Source organism: Fonsecaea nubica (genome assembly GCF_001646965.1).
Source record: "Fonsecaea nubica strain CBS 269.64 chromosome Unknown Scaff10, whole genome shotgun sequence".
Taxonomy (NCBI): Eukaryota; Fungi; Ascomycota; class Eurotiomycetes; order Chaetothyriales; family Herpotrichiellaceae; genus Fonsecaea; species Fonsecaea nubica.
Genome location: NW_019173683.1, coordinates 190,857 through 213,314, shown reverse-complemented (window position 1 = coordinate 213,314; position 22,458 = coordinate 190,857). Strand labels below are relative to the sequence as shown.

The 22,458-nt window shown below is 51.5% G+C and overlaps 9 protein-coding genes across 9 annotated transcripts; 6 read left to right on the top strand and 3 right to left on the bottom strand.

Annotated features, from left to right (window-relative positions):
• Positions 1 to 390: 390 nt before the first annotated feature.
• Positions 391 to 2,061, top strand: AYO20_02361 (hypothetical protein; the record flags this gene model as incomplete). Its single annotated transcript, XM_022640665.1, has 1 exon — positions 391 to 2,061. The coding sequence occupies one exon, from the start codon at positions 391 to 393 to the stop codon at positions 2,059 to 2,061; it is 1,671 nt and encodes a 556-aa protein (XP_022503314.1).
• Positions 2,062 to 3,301: 1,240 nt separating this feature from the next.
• AYO20_02360 (chitin synthase 1) lies at positions 3,302 to 6,750 on the bottom strand (the record flags this gene model as incomplete). Its single annotated transcript, XM_022640664.1, has 2 exons — positions 3,302 to 4,599; positions 4,647 to 6,750. 2 exons carry the CDS (start codon positions 6,748 to 6,750, stop codon positions 3,302 to 3,304), a joined length of 3,402 nt encoding a protein of 1,133 aa, XP_022503313.1.
• An 824-nt stretch (positions 6,751 to 7,574) lies between these two features.
• Positions 7,575 to 8,672, top strand: AYO20_02359 (hypothetical protein; the record flags this gene model as incomplete). Its single annotated transcript, XM_022640663.1, has 1 exon — positions 7,575 to 8,672. The coding sequence occupies one exon, from the start codon at positions 7,575 to 7,577 to the stop codon at positions 8,670 to 8,672; it is 1,098 nt and encodes a 365-aa protein (XP_022503312.1).
• Positions 8,673 to 9,620: 948 nt separating this feature from the next.
• Positions 9,621 to 11,800, bottom strand: AYO20_02358 (hypothetical protein; the record flags this gene model as incomplete). Its single annotated transcript, XM_022640662.1, has 7 exons — positions 9,621 to 10,129; positions 10,189 to 10,298; positions 10,355 to 10,494; positions 10,553 to 10,651; positions 10,702 to 11,140; positions 11,188 to 11,380; positions 11,467 to 11,800. The coding sequence occupies 7 exons, from the start codon at positions 11,798 to 11,800 to the stop codon at positions 9,621 to 9,623; spliced, it is 1,824 nt and encodes a 607-aa protein (XP_022503311.1).
• Positions 11,801 to 12,447: 647 nt separating this feature from the next.
• Positions 12,448 to 13,729, top strand: AYO20_02357 (hypothetical protein; the record flags this gene model as incomplete). Its single annotated transcript, XM_022640661.1, has 5 exons — positions 12,448 to 12,600; positions 12,672 to 12,880; positions 12,942 to 13,092; positions 13,148 to 13,180; positions 13,247 to 13,729. The coding sequence occupies 5 exons, from the start codon at positions 12,448 to 12,450 to the stop codon at positions 13,727 to 13,729; spliced, it is 1,029 nt and encodes a 342-aa protein (XP_022503310.1).
• Positions 13,730 to 14,455: 726 nt separating this feature from the next.
• Positions 14,456 to 15,677, top strand: AYO20_02356 (hypothetical protein; the record flags this gene model as incomplete). The annotated part of the gene is made up of 2 exons (XM_022640660.1): positions 14,456 to 15,023; positions 15,115 to 15,677. The coding sequence occupies 2 exons, from the start codon at positions 14,456 to 14,458 to the stop codon at positions 15,675 to 15,677; spliced, it is 1,131 nt and encodes a 376-aa protein (XP_022503309.1).
• A 191-nt stretch (positions 15,678 to 15,868) lies between these two features.
• Positions 15,869 to 18,099, bottom strand: AYO20_02355 (hypothetical protein; the record flags this gene model as incomplete). Its single annotated transcript, XM_022640659.1, has 4 exons — positions 15,869 to 16,283; positions 16,346 to 16,718; positions 16,847 to 17,087; positions 17,134 to 18,099. The coding sequence occupies 4 exons, from the start codon at positions 18,097 to 18,099 to the stop codon at positions 15,869 to 15,871; spliced, it is 1,995 nt and encodes a 664-aa protein (XP_022503308.1).
• Positions 18,100 to 19,078: 979 nt separating this feature from the next.
• On the top strand, positions 19,079 to 20,781 carry AYO20_02354 (hypothetical protein; the record flags this gene model as incomplete). The annotated part of the gene is made up of 5 exons (XM_022640658.1): positions 19,079 to 19,494; positions 19,545 to 19,961; positions 20,013 to 20,492; positions 20,545 to 20,602; positions 20,662 to 20,781. 5 exons carry the CDS (start codon positions 19,079 to 19,081, stop codon positions 20,779 to 20,781), a joined length of 1,491 nt encoding a protein of 496 aa, XP_022503307.1.
• A 619-nt stretch (positions 20,782 to 21,400) lies between these two features.
• Positions 21,401 to 22,369, top strand: AYO20_02353 (hypothetical protein; the record flags this gene model as incomplete). The annotated part of the gene is made up of 2 exons (XM_022640657.1): positions 21,401 to 21,844; positions 21,914 to 22,369. The coding sequence occupies 2 exons, from the start codon at positions 21,401 to 21,403 to the stop codon at positions 22,367 to 22,369; spliced, it is 900 nt and encodes a 299-aa protein (XP_022503306.1).
• Positions 22,370 to 22,458: the final 89 nt, after the last annotated feature.

Sequence of the window (22,458 nt, the reverse complement as noted above, 5' to 3'; positions counted from 1 at the left end):
GAGGAAGCATGGATCCTTGACAAAGATCGAGTGACATTGTCTTTACAAAGCATACAGTTAATGTCGATCTTTCACAGAGCCCGAGGTGACAATTGCATTGTTCATCATTGACGCGATTCAAGCACTGACTATTGTCTGAACCGCCGTCTTTTTGCTGCCTCTTTGTGAGATCAGAAACTCGTTTTTTTCTTTGCCTATCGTCACCCAGGCAGTCGGAACTCGACGGGTATAAGATGAACCAGAGAACGCGCATCAATGGGTTTCGGGCTCTCCATCCTTCAAACACAATCACCAGCGCCCCAGAAAGGGTTTCTCGTCCGACCGCGTAACTGCTCGCAATCAAAAACCACATCCACAACCAAGCAAATTCAGCGATCATCCCTTTCAACAATGGCGTCCCAACCTGAAGGGTCAAACCCCTCTCCAACAGCCGAAGGCTGGACCTTCCTCGAATCTGACAATGTGTCTGAAATATCCAATTCCAGCTCACTTGATGAACTCTTCGAGCAGAATCGTCTGCATCTGACCGTCAATCCTCTTGACCCGTTCTTGCCTACGATCCGTCTCACAAACGAACTTCTTTACGATCCAATAGTTCCCGATGCAACTCAATCCGTCTCACCAGCTCAGGTCGACACCAGCCACGATGATGCTGCAGCTGAGACAGATCCCGATCAAGCTGACCTTGCATTCCAGGCCTTGGACCTTCCCCTCCCTGATGCTGCAATCCTGAACTTTGACGTTGACTTCCCTGATGCTACATCTGAGTTGGAGGACTACTTTGATGACGATATTCTATCCGGTTCTTTTGTGGCCGGAGATGTTGCGCCTGCTGAGGAGCAACTCTCCAGCTACGAGAATGCCATTAATGCCGACAACTATGACTTCCTGGATCTAGATCTAGCTACCAATGACTTCGCCCCAGAAAACAGCGTGTTGCAACCTGCTCCAGAGCTGGCCAGTCTCGACACATTTGACCCTGACTTCTGGGCGTCCTTTCCCACAGAAATAGACACGGGATCTCCTTTACTTCCCAGTGTGCTCGACAATGTGCACTACCCTCCAGCTCCCGAGGAGGTTCTGTTGACGCCGCGCTCCCTGAGCAATCTGGCTGATTTCTATGGATACTCCGATCTGATAACCGAACCTACTTCAACCTCCGCTCCACAGCATCCTCGAGCCGATGCGTTGTCGACTGTGCCAGACCAAGAACCCGAAGATCCATTCCTGGAGGATCCTGGCAAACTTGGAACGTCTCAGCCATGGCAGCATGACTTTTCAGAGCTTGACTTTAGTCAATTTCCTGTGGTTGATTTCATGCCAGAGGATATTCTCTCCCAAACTAACGATAACGATGACAACACAACTCTCTCTGAGTCTTCGACGCTGGGGTCTAGATCATTCACCGAATCCGCAGTTTCATCTTCCTCCAGTGCAACCCGAAGCTCTTCCAAGCGGTCGGGGAGATACAGACACAGCCCAGAATGGTTTGAAGCGGGTGTAAGACGTCAGCGAAAGGCTGCTTCCAAGACCCCAGCTGCAGACTACCAAGAGAAACTCGCGCGCAAGCGAGAAGAGCATCGACAATACCGGGAGGGGCTTCGCGAGAAGCTTCTGAGGGGGCGTGAATTAAGACGGCTTCATACGCCACCCCCGACTTCTAGCTCCCCTCTCCATCTGGCTGTTCCTCGAAGTGCACCTACACAGCAACCAAGTGTGCATCGTGCGCGTCATGTAGCACCCGCTTCGGTTCTCCGTCCCGACCACCCCCCTGCCGCAAATCCAGGCACCAGAGTTGTATGGTACCAAAAGGAATCAGCCAGCACAGGTGCGGTTCTAGGATATGTTCGCCACGTCGAAGAATTCTACCCGCACCTTCCTGCCCCTGTTGGTACTCCTCTGATCCGTGTGACTGCTCCTGCTGCGACTCCTGTTTCAGCGAGCAGTTCTGTGGTTTCGTTGCCGGTGTCGCATAGAGGACGAGCACCACTGCCGACCCCGGCCATGCATGGCGTACCTGCAGTTCATGGGGGACCCAAGCATCCCATCTTCCTAGATTGAAAGGGACTCTGACGATGCTTCTCCACGACCCAAGACTCGGGCCATGAGGTGTGCGCAGGTGCGTTCTTCTCGGCTTTCCAAGATTCAGTGCTGACACCAGGCAAGTGCAAGGTAAGTCGAACCCCCTTCCTCCATGCCCTATCCCCCAAACTCCCAATTCCTGTTTTCTGTTCAAGTTCGACTACGAAGAAGAAAAAAAAAAAAAAAGAAAAAAAGAAAACCTCGATGCCCTCAAGACATCTCCCCCCCCAAAAAACGAAAACTACCCCAAAATTGCTCCCTGCAGCAAAAACAGACAAGTCTCTCCCAGGCGGCGAGACGGTCTCTATTGTTACGAGGGGGCGAAACAAGAAGAAAAAAACAGAAAAGAAAAGAAATGGCGGTGATCTGATGTTTTCAATGACATGGCAAGGTAAGGCAAGGCAAAGAAAGGCAAGTCTGTCCCCTCCCCCTTGTTTTTATAAAGGCGGTCGGATCGACTTTATCTTCTTCCCTTTTGTCGGTGGTGGTGTAGTGAGGTGAGGAGGCCCCTTTTGCTATAGGAATCGTATTATCTGGTGTTTTTAGGGATAGGATTGGTTGGTTGGTGGGGAAAAGGTAAGTCAAAGTTCAGCCCATCAATGCTCAATGAATGAATGGGACCAGGGCCACATGGAGTCGACAGATAGTTACATATACCGCCTTTACGGTTGGATATGTGCCCTGCCCTATGTATCTCATCTCATGTGCCTGGCCTGATCTGGACTGTGCTTGTGCTTTCTACCTGGGCAAATTAGTTGAAAATAGAAAAGAGGAAAAAAGGTAAGGTTTTGTTGACATGAAGTGTTTTTCCCCCCCATCTGATTCACTCGTACCCTGCCATCCGCCGTCTCTCGATCAATTTTTCTTTTCTTCGCAGTGGGCGGAGGAAGACAAAAGAGAAAGAGGAAAAAGAAGGGGCCCAAGACTTTCTTGCTTGCTTGTTTGTCCCTTTGAGCATTTCGCAGCGTGCCATAGAGGGATCCGATCCATGACTCCCCCTTGGAAATCCCATCCCGAAATCGTCTAGAAACACACAGTCACACAGACGGACAAAATCATACAAAAGTCCCTCTTCGAAGGTCGTCGTAGTACATTTCAACCATGACCGAAACGGCGCCTGCGCCCAAAACTCCTTTTTTTCCTTTTCCAATGCATTCAAAAAAAGTCATTTCTTCTCGTCCCAGAAAAAACCCGTCAATACACGTCTCTTCCATCCGCATTACCTCCTCCCGATCCAACTGAACTTCTCGGAAATCTTGCTCGTCACGTCGCTCAAACTGATGCCCGAGGCACTGCCCTTGCTTCCGCCGCTCAGTCCCGTCTTTCCGCTCTCACTGATCCCACTACCCAACCCCTTCCTGTGTCGGCCATTCTCGTCCCCGCCACCAAAGATCTTCTCAAACTTGGCTTGTAGTCTTCCTTCCGCGATGGCCGAGATGATGTTGATGACGCCAAATGCGGACGAGCCAATGGCACGGAACAGTGCCAGAGCAGCCACAGACCACAAAAGGATTTTGAGGTACACATTGTTGCTGATGTGGCTGCCCACGGGGTAAGCTTCGGAGACAGCCATGGCGAGAATGGCGTTGCACACGATCCAGACTGCGACCATGTACGTACGGACGGACTTGTAGTAATCTTCCTGCAATTGAGACTCGCTGACGGGAGGTTTGGGTACTTCGACTCTGTCGCGGAGATTGCGAAGCGCGACGTCGTATCCGGAATCGATATCAAGCTGTTCAGAGGGCATTTCCACTTCGACCGTGTTCCCACCAGATCCGACCGCTTTGGCCGCTCCAAGATCGGTGTGCATGACATTGTCGCCTTTGGTACCCCAAGTGACGTCGTGCGTGTTGCAGAATGCATATACTTGCAGAGTACAAATGTAAGACGGCAGCAAAGCAAAGTATTGTGCCGAGCTGGTGAACATATGCCATGGATCCAGGTACAGAAATGACATGAGGAAGTAGAGGCCGATAGTGCTGACTGTGCTGACAATGAGGTTGGTGAAGATATTGTTCCCCAGCTTGTACGGATTTTTCGGGTCCGTGTTCTCCAATGCGTGTGTCGTGAGCTGCTTGACCACAATGTAGAGAGATGCAAAGGTGGTGTATGCCATAATTATCGAGTATGTGATCATAGTACCGGTGAACAACTTCTTCGCGCCCTGCGGTCGATTACCCATGCTGAGGATGAATTGTAGACAGATCAACAACACGGTAGTATAGCGGAGGATGATGAAGATGTATTTTCCAATGTTGTGGCCGAAAGGATCGATCTTGGGATCCGACAGTGAACCGGCAATAAAGTAGAAGGTGAGGTAGAAGTTGGCCAGGGAGAAGAAGGTAAATAGCAGCGAGACGAACTGATAAATGAATTCGACATGGAGCAAGATCTTCCGAGTCAAGGTGTGGTCGGTGTGCCAGATCTGTTTGAAATGGACCAACGAGTATACGGCCGCGAAGAAAGCGCCATTGAGCCAGCGTCGTCGTTGAGAGATGAACTCGGGAACAGCGTCTGTCTCTGGTCAGCACTGAATCTCAACTGTTTCTTTTGGTACTCACCAGGCACATCAGTCTCTCCGTATGCACTCTTCACAAACTTCAACACCCACTGTTCGCCACGTTTCGCAACAAGCTCCCAGCAGAGGATTCGGTCCTCAGCAAGATACATGTTGGCGGTGAAGACATCGGCATCTCGACCATGTAGCGTTTCTCCCTTAAAGTACTGGCTGAGGGGACCATGTCCACTTGGATCATTTTGAAGGGCGTAGTATCGATAAGCCGATAGAGCACCAGGTAGCACGGTGATGTAGCCAAACACCGACTCGAGTGGCTTATCGAGGATGTTACTCATCTTGTACTCAAAGTTTTGTGAGGCGACCAGCGGGTTCAGCAAGCCTATCCACCCCTTGCCCTTGTCAGCCTTGATCTCACCTGCTGCTCCAGCGACATTGGAATCTTGATCGAATGCTTTCCAGAGATGATAGAGTGCTTTCGAGTCCGGTTTAGTGCCCACATCAAGCAGGATGCAAACGTTAGGTGTCAGGGCGCGTCCGAAAGCATTGAAAAACCAACGGTGAGAATTGAGCTTTTTCTTGTTCTTCTCCTTTAGACAGAAGATCATTTGGCACGGAACGATGCCTTTCTCCGCTCCTTTGAACTTCAGAGTCTCATCCAGCGACACCTGAGTCGTGTATTCATATACATGGGCGGTGACTTCTTTCTGGTTGACGACATTCTTGGCTATACCATCCTGGTAGACTCCCATGGCGGCCAGAGCGTTTAGGGTGCGAGGGTGGACCTTTTGTCTCCCGTCTGCGATGATGCAGACGACAATTTTCTGCCAACCATCTTTGCCCCATGTCCGGGACTTTGTCCTCGAGCAGAAATGGCTGATGTTTCTCATGATGCCGTGCATTGTCCTCGTAAACTCGATCTCGCCTTCGTTGTACATGGTAACGCAGATGAAGAGCTCCGTTTCTCTAAGTGTAGTTCCGATGTTCTGGCGTAATTTGTAACCTTTCACAACAAAATCGTCTGGATCGCAGGTCACAGCTGTATATCGCATGTGTGTGAATTCTCGTTCATCTCTCCTAGGCAGAAAGCTGTGTAGGATTGTCGGGATCTTGCACTCGAGGATCAGCTCTCCGTTGATGAGTCGCACTTCCTTCTTTGTCATCTGTGCAGACCTCAGTCCTCGTCGATCTTGTCTTCCTTCTGGAGCAGGGCCGTAGTGGTCCAATTTCTCGCTCTGTATATCGTCCTCTTCCGTGAAGGTCGAGTCAGTCATGTACGAATGGGCGGATTTCAGACTCGCCCGGGGATCGTTGTCAGGGACGAGAGGGTGACCGTTCACAAACACGTCATTCTCCAAGTCTGAATCTGGGATCGGTATCGTTGTTTCTGCTACAGCGCCCTTGGCCGAGAAAAGTGGTGCAGGAGGTAGTGGCCTCCGTGGACTTCCGCCATACTGGGAGGACGGTGTGCCTGGGCGTGGGCTACCATTAAGGTCGGCCGGTTCATAAGAAACGGTGGACGCAGCTGGTCTTCCCCAGTCGGTAGACACTCGAGAAGGAGTAGAAGGTCTGATGGGTGAACGAGGGTTGGCCGTCGGCGGGGGTATGGAGGGGGCCCGTCCTAGGCTAGAACCCGGTCTTGAGCTGTATGCGCTCGACGCTGTAGGTCGATATCGTTCTGGGGAGCCTCGAAAGGAGGGAGAGGTTCTATATGAGGGACTTCTGTCAGCTTGAGAGCTCTTCTTGAAGGTCACAGTGGCCTTGAGGGTCGGCGCCCGACCAATAAAGGTGGTCGCTTGACGACTGCGCCGAAGACTTTCTTCGGCTTCCGCAATCAGTGAAGACACCGGTGACTGCATCCTGGCGCCTGGGACGGTGGACTCTGTGGGAGAGTCTTCCCATGCAACGCGCAGTACCTTGGGATCAGGCACCGGCTTGCGCCTTGGGGAGGGCGGTCCATTGGGTAGGGTAGAAGAAACGGAGCTTGTCACATACGGTCTGTACTCATCTTGACCCTGCGGGAGCAGTCTTAGCGAGTTGTTGAGTACGGGCATACTCATAGTATCCTCCTCTCCTGGGCCGTTGACATATGAGGGAGGCCCATCGGGGTAGCCGGGTGGGATTTGTGTAAAGGACGAACGGTCGTCCATTGTTCGTGGAGCGGCGGGGGTTTGTTTACTCGAGGTGAAGTCGACGAGGGCGGTCAGATCAAAGATGAATCCATGCGCAGTGACAAGTAAAACAAGGTAAAGATGCAATCATACAGCGCACAGACGAAGGTGTTTCGTCATGTGGAAGAGGGACAGACAAATGGCGCCGGGGTTGTTTTAGCCACGGCGTCGATAACAGAGGGACAAGCCACGGCCCAAAGCGGAAAGCTACAAACTGTTTCGAGGGGCAACCACGGGATGTCTTGGCGCCGCACTTCAGCCTCGCTGCCTCGTCAGCATCCACACCCACCCAATCACCCGAATGCTCCGACGACGTCTGCATTAAATGCTACAGAGCATTAGACACCCGCTGGTCATGTGCATTATTCCGCATGGATGCCAGCAATCCCTTGTCCCTGTTCTATGACTGGTTATGCACCGATGACACCACTCTCCAGTCTATCAACAACAGAAAGCTTACAACGTCTCTACACCCTACAACATGGAAAGGTAAGAATGAAACTTGTCAGAGAACCATGGCAATGCAAGCTCTATGTCTCAATCAACGTGGCAATCTCCTCGCATCCGTCCGAGATACCATGACCCCAAAGACTCGACCGTCCGCATGCGGACCCTCGAACAAAGGATGGCTTTGTTGTGGCCGTCCCTTTCATTCTTTACTTCAAATTACGTCCTGATCTACTCTTTTTCCCTTAACACAGGTTTTTCACGAGCAATACCTTTTCGCAAACCCATCTGAGATAAAATCATCGAGAAGGCAAAGAAAAAGAGAATCCTCCTTACAAAAATCGGTTATCGCAAAAATGTGTATCTGGGACCTGGCTGTCTTTCAGTGTGGCCACAACGGCAGCTTCACCAGGCGAGACGGTGGCTGCGCGCTGCCCACATCAGCATGCGACAAAGGGCTCGTCAACGCCATCAGATATCCCATCCCGTGGAACTGTCCAGATTGTGCACAGCGCCTCGCTCGAGGCATCCCCCCTCATCCCGAGGACCACATCCACCCTCTGGCGCGAAGCGTCCAGCAGCTAATGCGCCCTGTGGCGCTGCCGCCACAGGCAGTCTCCCGTCGCGCAATGGTCCGTCGAAGCCCGTCATCCGTCGGTGACGGCTACGACTTTTCCGAATTCGCAGAGTACACCAACTATCCGGGCCTCTCGCAGAAGCGTATGTCATCCAGCATCAGCCCGACCAAAATCACCAAGCGGCAGAGGATTTCGCGAAACAGATATTCGAGCGACGCGCCCACGATGCTCGGCCGGCTGGGAAACATCGCCCAGGACCTGAATGATATCGCCATGCCGTCGGCGACGGAGCGCAAGAGCGGCGTCGGCTACTCTCCGACCAAAGTGCGCCTCCGCGGGACTGTGCAAGACGTGTCGGAAATTCCGATGAGCCTGGTCCCGGGCTTAATGAACACGTCCCCAACCCGGCGCCGCAACGACCGATCCCCGACTCTCGTCTCAGGCGCAGGCATCACGAAGCGCCGCAAACCCAGCAATCCTCCGCGCCGCATCTCGCCTACGCAAACCAGGGCGCCGTACGCGGACGCCAACGCCCCTTTCAGCTCAAGCACATACACCGGCTACGCGGCGGCGTCCCAGGCCGCGGCCCGGCAGAAGCAAACCGCCGCTCGGACCTACAACGAGACTCGCGACGATGTGGAGCGCATGATCGAAACCGGCCACCACTCGCGCGACGAAATCATGGCAACGGCCAAGTTCTCCATGCTGAACCACAAAGATCAGGAGCAAATCTTGTGGCAATATGAAAAGACCCGACGGACGAGGGAGAACCAGGGGAATGGTACGTTGGATGGCAGGAAGATACACAACATAAGGTCTCGGGACGAGGGCAAGAGAGAGGGCCGTAGAAAGAGGGGCGGCTGCGCAGTCATGTGAGGAAGACTTCCGAATGTGGTCGGGCAAGCTCGTGGAAGATGGAATCGAGGTTTGGCCTTGAGGCGTAGTCTACACGCAGGCGCGTGCCCAGCTATCGGAGGGATTCACACGATTGAGTTATGTGCACAATCCTGAAATAGGTATTAGTATCCTAATCTCATTAACCCCTACGCTGCAAGGCAATTTGTTTTCTAAAATCTTTTTGACCTCTGAGTCGGTAAGTTTCGAGCTGTTTTGGATTAACTTCTTCTGTTTCTGAGGTCACAATCCGAGACATACTTGACCAAGAATTCCCCAGGAGAGTAGCCTTCGCCTCGCGGATGAACAGCAAAGGGCCTTCAGACCGTCCAGAGATATATCACAGTCGTCAAAGGTTCCAGATGACTGGGCACAACGCCACCAAACGTAACAGACTTCAGCGGGTGGCTCATGCCAAAGACTCCACGCTCGGGTTAAAAGTGATGCTGCCCTGTGTGCAACCCCAGTGCTCCAGCTGGTCGACCACCGATGACCGTCGCGTCCGGGTGGTGAAATTGATGCTTGAGGCACAAGGCACCGGCATTTCCATCCCTGTCGGCGGCTTTTGCTGGATTTTATACCACACCGCCGCTTTTGTCAAGGGGGCTACTAATCGAGCTGATCAATCAGGATGTGGAATTCTGTGAAAGCAGCATCTACTGATTCGACTATCTGGGTCGATCATTCTTTCTGTCCAAAGGGGGAATGCACTCTGTCCCATCCCTGGGTGATATGTGGCGGATTGACAAAAGTTGTTACCTACACTGGGGATTACTACTTGCTTTGCTTTGCGTTACCCTAGTCCCGCTGATATAATATTCTAGATATCTAGATATACGCAATTTCATGCTCGCATGGGAAATGAACGGGTTCGCTCTATCTATATCTCGTGTTGAAACTTCCGTCACCTGTCACGCCCTTCAACGTATCTCACGCTTTTGATGCCTGAGGAATCAGCGCAGCCAGATCGGTGGACAAGTCGGCCTCCAGGTCAATTTGCACATCCTTCTCGTCGACGAGACCAAGATAGTAGGATAGATCCCTGCCGTCGAACTCTCGAACTTCGAAACCGTCACCCAGGAACTCAAACATGTTCAACTTGTTACAATATTCAATATTGTAGTCCTCAAACCTCGGTCTCTCAAGCAGCTTCAGGTATGTGAGACGACTCCCCGGAAACATCGGTAGCGGGCCGTCTACACGTCCTTGTTTAAACCAACTGCTACACCCAGAAACCCATGCAGTTCGTTGCAGGTAGAGGTCTGCATGTTCCTTGAATTGAGAAATGACTTCAGGCTTGGGAGTCAGCGATTTGATGCGGTCGGTCTGCATCTTGTCGATGATCTGGAGGATGTATCGTGCCAGTGACTCCAAGATTGGTAGGAACGAACCGTGGCCGAGGGGCCCGTATGGTCCGCCCATCATATAGTAGTTCGGGACTGCTCTGAGTGTCAGCACAACGAGTGACTCGAGAGAGAGAGAGAGAGTAGAACTATACTGTTAGGAGGAGCTACCGAAATATACGACGTAGCTTCATCACGCCATAGCTTTGCCAGAGTGTCACCATTTGCCTCGACGGGGAAGCGTGGGATCCATGTGGTATTGAATCTTTTGTGTCCAGCATGTTAGTAAACAAATTAAACACATTTGGAACGACGGCATACCCCGTTGCACAAATAATAACATCAACTTGATGTTCGTGGCCACTGTTGTCGATGAACCCTGTTGGAGTGATGGCCTTCATGAAATGGGTGAATACAGTCACATTCTCCTGATTCAAAGCTTCCAGAAACCCATTTCCTGGCTGTAAGTCGCCAATTAACAAGACTGAGTCGAGATTTCCGAAGTATACAGGCACGTACAGTTGGTCTTCGACATCCCACATCAAAGTTTTTCGGGATAATCGCCTCGATCAAGGCCTCATCATGTGCCAGCTTCTGTTTCATTTCAGAGATTGCGTACTGAGTCCTTTTTAGTAACAAGCTGAATGGGCGATAACACAAAAACTCACTTCCCTAGCCGCTTTGGACTCTGGGGTGTTCTTTAAAATGAACTTGAATCTTTGATTTAACTCTGACTCGATCATTTTTGAATACTTCAAGTAGAGCTTCGGGTTGTCTTTAAAGAGCTGCTTTTGTTCAGGCGTGTCTGAAATGGTCAGCATCGAACCAGTCGTAGAAGGGGGCGGGCTCGTACATTCAAAGTTTCCACCACCCTCGGAGGCGAATTTCTGAGCGAAGCCAGCTGTAATCCAGGTAGGCGACCGGATCCAGGTATAGAGGTGTTCCACTTCCTGAGCAATCTTCGCGACAATTTGGATCCCGCTGCTGCCAGTTCCAATCACCGCGACTTTCTTACCCTTGAGGTCGAGTCCTTCGGTAAAGTGTGCACTGTGTTGGAGGACCCCTTGAAATGAATGAAGGCCAGCAATATCTGGCCACTTCCAATTACTAATTAACCATCAGCAGATGCCGCAGGACTCGTAGAAGGGACATACTTCAAGATACCACCGCCGTTGACTAGGACATGGCACGTGTCGTTGAATTCAGTTCCATGCTCTTCGTCTTGAACTCGAACGTGCCAAAGTCCGTCTTCCTGATGCCATTTTGCTGCAACCACTTTATGTCGAAGTTTAATGTATTTCATGAGGCCGTGTCTCTCCACAACGCTTTTGAAGTATTTCCAGATCTCTGGTGATTCAGAGTAGTATTGAGACCACTCGGGGTTCCGATCCCAGGTAAATTGATAACAAACGGAGGGAATGTCGCAAGCACACCCTGGATATCTGAATGAACGATGAGTCCAACCACTTCCGTTCTCAAGGGAACCAACACTTGCCTATTTTCGAGCCAGGTCCCGCCAATATCGTCATTTTTCTCGTAGATCTGTAGGTCGATGTTCTCATGTTCTTGCCCGGCAAATTTCGAGAAGCAAATCCCCGACGCACCCGCACCGATGTGAATGACTCGTAGTTTGCGATGAGCTCCGAAGTGATCCTCAATGATTCTATAACCTTTTTCATTTTCAACAAGCCAGCCGTGAGAGTCGTACTTGGAGTCTGACGATATATTCTGGGCGGGAAAGCCTTCACCCTCCTTTCCTGGAGACATCTTGAGGTGCTTTCGAGGAACTGAAGACAACAAACAGTAATTGGAAGCGAGACCGGAGAGCTATCATTCTGCGCTACATTCTGTCTACAAGCAAATATAGTGAAGGCCAATGCTTGGAGCTCTTGAGGAAGATGTAGAAAAGCACCAATCACGCAAACCAGAGCCAGTTGCCACGGCAAGTACATGGCCTCGAAACAGCCGTCCTTGGCTCAGGATAAATTGCCGCGGCACACAAAGTTCTTTGGGAGAATCTCCTGACATGAGCGGAGTCCGGGGCGGAACACCACCAATGCCATGTTTCTCTAGATGACCGGGATCCAGCTGAGACTCATCTAAGACCACTCAAAGGGGGGGTTGATGCCTACACTATGATTACCAAAGAGATCAGGTCACCACTGACTAATGGTAGCCCGTGTCATAGTGCCGGTGAGGCTCGAGTAAACTTGATGAACAATTGGGGAGAGCCTCTTTGTCACCGGTGCAAAGGGTGGGATACTTCTCAAGTCGTGTCGATATCGCTGTGTCAGCTTACGATCAGATTTCTATTTGGTATCTGATCAGACTACCGTATTTTGTGTCAGTTCAATGTGTTTCTGACTAGGAAATTTATCCTTGATTGGGCCACCACTACGAAACTGTAGCAAAAAATGGGCGAGTTCTTGTCCAATGACGATAAGTCGTTGAGGTCTGATCTCTCACTTGACCTAGCTGCCTTCCACAAGGGAGCGACCACTACGGCTACGAGACAGCTCAATAGCCAGCTGATTGAGCTGGGACTGAGGGATACAAAGTGGTGGAAGGTATGGAAAACCCGATCTCGGCTGGGATATACAACGCCTCCCTTCCGCAATGATTCTGACCGAAGAACTAGTGTGGAGCCCCGGAATACCGCCAGCGTCGAGCCCAGGGGGCAACACCCTTCCCTCGACCTCTGCTCTTGGGAGAAGCAGAGGAGATCAGTATTGATTCGAATCATGGGCCAGCCATAAAATGTCGTCTGCTTCAACCCCCTGGCGCAAAACCAATTGGAGTCTTTTATCACATCCATGGTGGTGGCTATGTCCTCGGCTCTGCGGATAGGTTAGTAGTTTCATCACTGGGCAACTACCCGGGGTCTTTGTGACTGATGCGAACGGCACAGTCAAGATCTTCTCCTGGCTGAGATTTCTCGGTCTGCTCGGTTGGTTGTGGTCTCGGTTGAATACCGCCTTGCACCAGAAAACCCTTATCCAGCTGCATTGGAAGATTGCTGCACCGTCGCCGACTGGCTTGAACAGCACGCACAAGAAAAGGTCAGGGAGAATCTCTGTTCTTCTCTCACCAGTTGACAAAGCTGACAGTTCACAGTGGGACTGTGACTTGAATTTCATCGGCGGCGAGGTGAGTCTGTGTGGAAAACATTGGCGTCCAGAGTCATAGGAGACAGACATTGACGAGTGAGACCAGTCTGCCGGTGCTACGCTTTCTGCTCTTGTTGTCCTTCATTTGCAACAACGAGGACTGCTATCTCGTATCAGAGGGGTCGTTCTCAGCTACGGTAACTTTGATCTTTCAGCTCTACCCTCTCTACGGGGGTCAGAGCGATCAGAGACTCCCGTTTTGAACTACGAGGACGCCGAGCAATTTCTCGACGCATACCTGCCTGGTCGCACACCTGACCAGAGAAAAGCCGCCACCATCTCACCGGCGTACAACAAGCTCAGCGACTTGGTTCCGGCGTTGTTTTTGGTTGGCACCGAGGATGGCTTGGTAGATGATAGCATCTTGATGGCGTCGCGGTGGCAGTTGGCAGGAAATGAAGCTATTCTGAAATTCGTACCGGGTGCCTGCCATGGTTTCATGACATTCAATGGCCATGTTGTCGAGGTAACACGTCGGGGCTGGGATATCCTGCTTCAGTTTCTTCAGGCGAAACTTATGGCACCATGAGACTCAATTTCTGTATTTGGAGACAAACATTGGCGGCATAGAGACTTCTCGTTAGACAACATCCTCCTCATTAATGCCCACCACCTAGACATGGAGCGATGTTAGGAGTTCCAGCCGCGTTATTGAGGATTTTGAAGACCCAAACACACCCAACAGAAAGAGGACGTTGTTGTTTATATACGTTCGGCGCAGGATTTTGTTGGCAAGGCTGCATCAGAGACTTGTCAGCAACGCTGATCTGGCCCGGCGGGCCTACACGCCAATTCGCAGAATAAGTCAACGTCATACGTGGCCATGGCAACACCAACAGATCGACGTCGAAAATCTTGCTGTAGTCGTAAGCTGTCTCGAAAGCACATGGTGTTTGGTGGTGGTGTTACATGACCATGTTTCCTCCAGTGCATAGAGCTACCGAGAACAAAGCAGCAAAAGACCAGAACCTTTTGGGACTAATACAACCCTTCTTCAGTTAGCTGATCGTCGACTCAGTGGGGTTGACCCGCTTTTGGAACTATCCGAGGCAAGCTCAACCCTTCAACTTCGATCCCCCTCGAGCAAGCCGAGGAGAGGAGAGGCTTTGGTAAGCGCCCAAACGGCTTTGTTTTTGGACTGCCACCATCAGTCCCCGCTGCCAGCGTATAAGACATTGACCAAGTCTCCCCTGACGCAAATCGAAAGACGGCAACGTAGGGCTGGGAGCTTTGGGACCACGCAAAAGAGACCGACATGGCACCGTCTGGAGAACTGGTCGCCCTTGTGACCGGGGCGAACGGCGTCACCGGCGACTATCTGATCCAGCAGCTTGCCTCGGAGCCTCACTGGACCAAAATCATTGCAACTTCGCGCCGACAACCATTCCGGCTCCCAAAGGACCCCCGGGTGGTATTTGGCCAGGCAGACCTCAACTCGGACGTGGCCTCGATCTCACAGGCACTCCGGGACATGGGTGCCACCAAAGTGACACATTTCTTTCACATGGCATACATCCACCATGACGCATTCGAGAAGCAATACGAATACAATGTCAAGTTTTTCATCAATATCCTGACCGCGGTAGATGACATCAACAAAGACTCACTCCAACGTGTCGTGCTCCAAAACGGGGCCAAATATTACGGCTTTCACTTTAAAGCACCGCCCAAGGAGCCCGTCACCGAAGACCTCGGCCGACTCGGGCTCGAGGGCCCGCCCAACTTTTACTACCCCCAAGAAGACTTTATGTTTGAGCTGCAGAAACACAGGAAGTGGACCTGGTCGACGACGCGTCCATTCTTGATCAGTGGGTTCAGCTTTGGTGGGTTTCTTTTTTCCACATGGCTCAAGAACCTTTGTTCCAGGGGAATTGCCATGAAATCAGGGTGTCGAAGGGCTGAATTTTCCAGCAGGTAGCGGACAGTCATTTACGTGCACGGCCGCCCTGTACTTTACCATGCAAAAGTATCTCGGCGAGCCGGCGGTATTTTCTGTGCCAACCGAGGGCGAAGGATGCTACGAGAAGCGACAGGACTTCTCCTCGGCGGCGAACATCGCTGCCTTCACAACTCATCTTGCCCTCCATCCAAACGCCCAAAACCAATCGTACAACATTGTCGATGCGGATCCCAAGGGACTCACGTTCAGGGAGATTTGGGAAAGTATGGGTCAGTACTTTGGGGTTCCGGTGACGACCAGAGCCGGATTCGACATTGAGGCCGATATCGAATCGAAGCTGAAGCGTGGTGTGTGGGAGGATTTGGTGGCGAAGCACGGGGGGGACAAGGACGCTTGCGAGAAGTTCGCGACGTGGTCCTTTTTCGGATGGATCATGAGATACGCCACCTGGGGCTCTTCGGTCAGTATGGACAAAGCCACACGGGAGCTTGGTTGGACAACCCGCTTCGACACGAGAAAAGACTTGTGCAAAATATTCGACACAATGAAATTGGAAGGTGTGGTCCCCCAGCTCTAGCGATGCATCAAGATTAAATAGGGTATACATCATTACTACTACTGACTGCTTGAATGTCTTGGACCCGATTTTGACCGAAAGAAAACTGGTAGGTATCATGGAGAGTTCCATATCCAAGAAATGTCATCCGAATCAAATCTACTTGGTCAGCCCTCTTGCTCCATCGGTGCCTCCGAATTAGAGGCCTGGACTTATGACTGATCCAGGGTGATGGGGAACCATTCCGCAAGCCAATGCGAATCCACGAACGAGGAATCCCAAATGGGGATTTCACCGAAATTGAAGTCCGCCATACAAGGTGGTTCTTCAATTGTGCTAGTAGGGGGTGGTGAGAACGAAGGTCCTTGCACTGGCGTGGGCCCGGCATCTGGTGAATGCCATCGGGACTGCCTGGGAAGGTTCTGCAGAAATTCGAAGTCTCGGTCGACGCAGAACTTGAAGAGAGAGTATGACCAGCGAGCGGCGTTCCAGTATTTGCGATGCTCTCCGAGTATCAACAGGCCCAGTTGGATTTTGTTGACAGCTATGCACGCCCGACTAGAGTCTCGTGGATTATCCTTCACTTCCTCGAGATAGGTGATGAGCGCGTTGAAGAGAGAGGTATTTCTTTGTCCATATCTAGTCAGTTATCATTGCTATCTCTTGCACGGCCTCACATTGACACTTACAAAAAACTGTGGCTGTACTTCAATACGTCCGACGAGAGAAGTTCCTCATACAGCGCCATAGTCCTTGCAGCACACTTGATAATGCCATCCCGAACTTGTTGGACGGTGAGACTATTAGAAAATCCAGAGTCGTGTTCGAGTAGTACCTTGTGCATGACTCTGAAGGTCAAGGCCATAATTCTCTGGCGGTTGAGTTCGACAGAGATCGGCCAGATTGAATATTCAACCAGAGCGTCTGCGGTCGTGTACGATCTTGTTGCACGCTCAGAAGCCAAGTCCATCTGTTCCAGACGCGTTTTGACGGAGATCAGGCGTGGTAGGAGAGAGTCCTCGTGTCTTCGATGCTCAACATTCATTGTGAAAATTTCTGACACTATTACCGGTCAGCATGCGGCACAATAGAGTTGGTGACTTTGTGCACAAGGAGAGCGGTGTAGTCTTGTGTTCTGAGGAAATTGAACGAATAGGGTCGGATGGGCGATATTGGCAGGTTCGACGTACGGATTTTTGAGAGCGTGATCAAGTCGGTCATGAACGCGCTATGGACCTTACTGAAGAAGTAAAAGTCGACTAGGCACTCCCCAGACCTTTCCGCGCCTTCAACAGCAGACGTCTCGTAGAAGTCAGATTCAGAGAGAAGCTCAACATCCACGACCTCGAGATTGATCACGGGCGGACGACCTATACCGAGCGCGACATTATAGTCGCGTACCTTTGCAGTATGATGCGTCAGCAAGTGCCACTAGATAAAAGCATCATGCAAGGGAATAAGCAAATAGTCTACTCACGAAAAGAGTCCAAAAGATCCTCCGCCACAGGCATCTCTGATGCTGTGATAATCTGGACGATGGAGGAATAGCTTTATGCAAGCCCATCGTGAAAGCCAAATTACATGCACATGTTGTCCAAAAGCGGATGTCTTTTTCTTCGCTATAGTTCGTCCACCTCGGGCTCATAAAAATGAGAGATTGAATGAGCATAAGCTGGTCTTTTTCGCAGTTGAAGGAGTGGAGGAGTGCTGCTCGGGTGTGGAAGTGCTCTTGTGCCGTCGACCTCTTCTTGAACCCGGCTTCTTGTAATGTGTTTTCATCCATATACTGGCAAGCTGCAAAGAAGATTGAATGCATAAGCAAGGGGGAACTGATGGTGCCACGCCGGAACCGCAGGTAGATTCTTTGCAGGTCATTCCTGTCCACGACGGGATAGGCTGGTAAAAAGTGGCGTACGAAACATCCCATCAGCAGGTCACAGGTAATGACTGGTGGAAATGCCAGTACTCCCTTGACCTCACACAGGTACGTGATATCCTCAGCGACCAAGTGAGAGAAAGTCTTGGTTGTTGGGTCCAGTTCGCGTCGAAACCAGGTCAGGGAGGGCGCTTGTGAGCAGCTTATTGTAACTCGCGCCACATTCAGGCTGTCTGGTTCGACGCGGTCGCCTTCTCGACTGTCGGATGCATTGAACGAACGGTGACCGGTCATGTGAGGGAGGACGCAGTGTGTCAACGTATCATCCGCATACACAATTCGCTTATCGCCATTGGATGGCGCGACAGAGCCGGCTCGGTGTTGGTCGGACAGGTACGCCTCATTTTGCGATGGTGATCTCCTGGTGAGGGCAACATGCGGTTCTGGTGGACCATCAACAAAGTCCAAAGGACTCGTCCACACCTGGTCCGGGGTTCGGGGGCTGTCCATTCCAGTCTCGATCTGAGTATTGGATTGATTACCGTCGTCGGGAGTCCGAGTTGACATCGACTTGGTATGTCTGCTTATTGCAGGTGCGACTGAGCTTTGAGGAGTTCGAGCCCGAGCCTGCAGAGATTCGACAAATCCAGGGGAGGCATCGGCTCCCCGGACGCTGGCACCAATGGGACCAACATTTTGTGAGGGTGAATTTACGGCGAGGATGATGGAAGTGCTTTGCTGAGGTCTTACCGGGCTTCTAGCACGTTTGCGTTTCTTTGAGGGCCTAAACCATTCACGAATCGTGGAGAAGCATCAGTCATTTTGATCAGCCATTCATTCCCCTTGTGAAGGACATCCTCACCCAGAAGAAGACTGTTCCAGCACACACTCTGTACCAAGCGACATGCAATAAGAGCACGCCTGCCCAGATCGCTTCAGTGTCGCGTCACAGCGGATTTTCCTGGCATGGCATATCTTGCAAGCTTTGGACGCACGTTTTCTCAGAGTCTGGACGAGGTGAGTCGGTGGCCCCAACTGGCCTGACCACGCCGGATCATCGACGGGTGCGCTCATTTGACGGCTAAAGCATCGACTATGCAATGGTCACACAGTTCAGGCTCCCAAAATGATTGCAGGTGCAACAGTTCCCTCGGCGAGAAGACGAGTAGCCGCGATCCCGGGGCGAGAAGAACGATAAATATGGCGCCGCTTCGAAATTGAACTGTTTTGCACGGGACCCGGGGAATGCATTTTCTTCTCCACAACCCCCGCCATGTTCCCGAGGCTGGCAGGCTGGCAACGGATCCGGACATTTACTTTGAAGCTGGGGTTGTGGAGACTCCACCACCTGAACCTATTGTTGCAATCCGTCTCGCAGCGTTGGTTGGAAAGGAGGTCAAAATGGAAGCAATGCGGGCGATAGAATATGTATGCCAGAGGCGGACTCTGCATAAAATGGTCGACCGGTCGCAATCTCGACTTCACTTTCATCTACCTTTGGCGTGAATAGACAAGAACGCCCTCCACAGTGACCGCCCGCCCCATGATGAACAGATTCAACCTACTAGCAATCCTTTATGTATCCTCTGGTGCTCTTTTCTATGGATACGACTCCGGACTCAGCACCTCTATCTTCGGATACCCTGCCTTCATCTCATACTTCAATTTGAATACTACAACTCTGGGTGCTGTTGGGTCGTGCTACTATGCTGGCAACTTCTTCGGAAGCTATGTCAACTGGTTCTGGCCTGATAAGTACGGTAGACTGCGTACAATTCGAGCAGCTTGTGCCATCGCCGTCGTTGGGGCCGTGTTGCAGACGGCCGCTCGCAACCTTGCCATGCTTTTGGTCGGGCGTATTGTGGGAGGGTTTGCCTGTGGAATTATCTTCAGTCTGTGCCCTGCCTACGCCAGCGAGATCTCACCCCCGAAAATCCGTGGCTCGGTCGGTGGGCTGTACAAGTGAGTTTGTGACGGCCTGCGGTACGGGCGGCAATGCTGATGCTTCCCAGCTTGATGCTGTCATCCGCCTACGCCCTGACGGAATGGATGGGCCTGGGGCTGTCATATGTCAATGGCAACTCTGCGTGGAGGATTTTCCTTGGACTCCAGTTCATCCCACCTGCTCTTATGGCCGCGGGTTCCTTGTATATGCCAGAGTCACCGAGATGGCTCTTGCTTAAACGTCGGGATGATGAGGCTCTGGAAGTGCTACGCAAGATGCACAGCGATCCCAAAGATCCGGAATTTTACCTACGGGAATTCCATCAGATCAAATCGCAGATCGAGCTCGAGAGGTCGCAGAACCGAGGCTTCAAGACGATCTTCACAAAGAAGTCTTACATCCACAGATTTGTCTTGATCATTGCCTTCTACACCTTCCAACAACTGACGGGAATTGTGCCTCTTCAGAACTACCAGGTCTTATTGTAGGTATCCTGAACTTCTGTTCTCTCGTGGAAGCTTACAAGGATTTGCAGGTACGCTGCACTCGGCATTGGCAACAAGATGTCTCTGATACTGGTCGGCGTATGGGGAATGGTCACCATCATCTCCACGTGCTGCGGAACGTACTACTTCGACAAGATCGGAAGGAAGAAGTCGTTCTACATCTCGATCACCATCGTAATGATCGCTTCCACTCTCCTTACAGCCTTCTGGGCGTCATACGAGAAGTCCGGCAACACGAATGCCACTCTCGGAAAACTAGGCGTCTGGTCAATGTTCCTTTTCATGTTCGGCTACGCGTGGGTGATGAATGCCTTCGGGTACGCATACATCCCAGAAATATGCCCCACAGAAATACGTGCTGCTGGGACAGCCACAGGACTGGCTACCTTCAATGCTGTGACCGTTCTGCTCGTACAAGTCGGACCTCTCGCGATCCAAGCGATCAGTTGGCGGTATTTCCTGATCTTCCTGTGCATGGATGCACTCTTTGTCCCCTTGGTCTACTTTGCGTAAGTGTCAATCTGTGCTGTTGTCGCTTTGATCCAAGCTAAGTTGGTTCAGATATCCCGAGACCAATGGCAAAACCCTTGAAGAGATTGCTGCGTTATTTGGTGACGAGGTAAGTGACCTGATTAGAAGCTTCGCCGTCCTTTACTGGTTGCTAACCCAGACTCACAGGTTGCCGAGACGATGCAGCAGGCGGAGGAGCATGTCCATAAAGAGCTCCGGAATCAAACAACAGGGTCCGAGAAAATCGCAACATCAGGGCTCGAGGAAGTTGATGTGCGCAAAGTCTGAGAGACTCGGAAATGAGCAGTCCTTTAGTGTAGCCTGTTTGACTACCTTCACACAAAATGATCCACGAGGGCGTGAGGACCGAAGCATTTGAATACATCTGGATGGCACTGTGACCTGACTGAACTGAACGTTCTCATAGTCCATTCTGGAATTCACTACCTAGGGAAACTATTTGGTATCTTGCTTCATGGCTTAGATTGCTGTCAATACTGGATTCTTGAAGCATGCACAAGTACAACATGACTAAGTTGCCTCTAGATTAGAACACTTTGTTGGGGCGTATTCTTCGCCGGCAAAGGGTGTTATGCCATTGAACTTGAAGTCGTACAGGGACTTAGACAATTTCAAAGCTCTCAGAATAATCCCTCGGGGTTGTAAAACCAAGAATAACACCACCTCGCGCGTATCTACATATTATCAGCCCCTTCTGCTTTCCGGTGAGATTGACAAGATGCCGGCGTAACCGAAAGCCCTATTAGTTTTCCTGAGACTGGCTGGATTTAACCGGAACATGTCAGTCTTAAAGTACAGTTTAATATGCTTCTCCTCCCCCGCGATATCCCTCTTTCCTGTTTTCCAACATTAGGGCTGGCGAGCAGGTCGACTCTTCACCGCCAATATGATCCGCAAAGTGCTCATTGTCGGAGCCGGCGGGAACCTTGGGCCGTCGATCGTCCAGGCTTTTCTCTCCACGCCATCCTTTGAAGTCAGTGTGCTCACCAGGGATGCGAGGTCAAAGTCATTTGCCGGCCCCGTCAGGGTGTTTGAGACCGACTATTCGGAGGAATCTCTTCTGAAAGCCATGGCTGGCCAAGACGCCGTTGTGGCCGCGGTCGGCTTCCGGGCGGTGGGCCAACAGAAGAAACTCATCGACGTTGCCATCAAGGCGGGCGTCCAGAGGTTCATACCCAGCGAGTTTGGCGGAGACAGCGCAAATCCGAGGTCCACAGAGCTTCGGCCCCCGGTTTTTCAGATCAAGCTCGACATTCTGGACTATCTCAAGGAGCAAGAGAAGACGGGGCTGACTTGGTCAGTCTTGGTGACTGGGCCCTTCTTCGACTGGGTATGTATTTGTCCGACAGACTCCAAAGCGTGTGAATCATGTCTGATGATTAAAAAAAAAATGTCCCAGGGGTTGAGTTCTGGATTTCTCGGCTTTGACTTGAAGAAAAGGGAGGCCCTGATATGGGACGACGGCGCCTGCAGATTTTCCACGACAACCTTATCGACGGTCGGCCAGGCGGTCGTGAAGACCTTGCAGCATCCCGACGAGACCGCGAACAGATTCGTCTACGTGGCATCATTCACCCTGAGCCTCAACGACATCTTGGAGGCGCTGGAGAAATCGAGCGCCTCGCGCTGGACGGTGGTCAGGACTTCAGGCGAGGACGAGATCGAGGCTGGACAGCAAAGTCTCCGGGACGGTGACCTCGCCAGTGCCGTCCCGCGGCTTGTGCGAGCTGGGTGGTACACCAGAGGTAGAGGGGGAAACTATGGGGATGAACGAGAGCTGGACAACGCTCTGCTCGCTCTTCCACGAGAAAATCTAGATGCTGTTGTTTCTGAGGTGTTGAGGCCGTCTGCGTGATGATCATCATTTCGGGAATACAGAGAGACAAAGAATGAGAATTGTTGATGCTACAGGTGTTGAGATACTCAGAGCAATCTCTGCCTCAT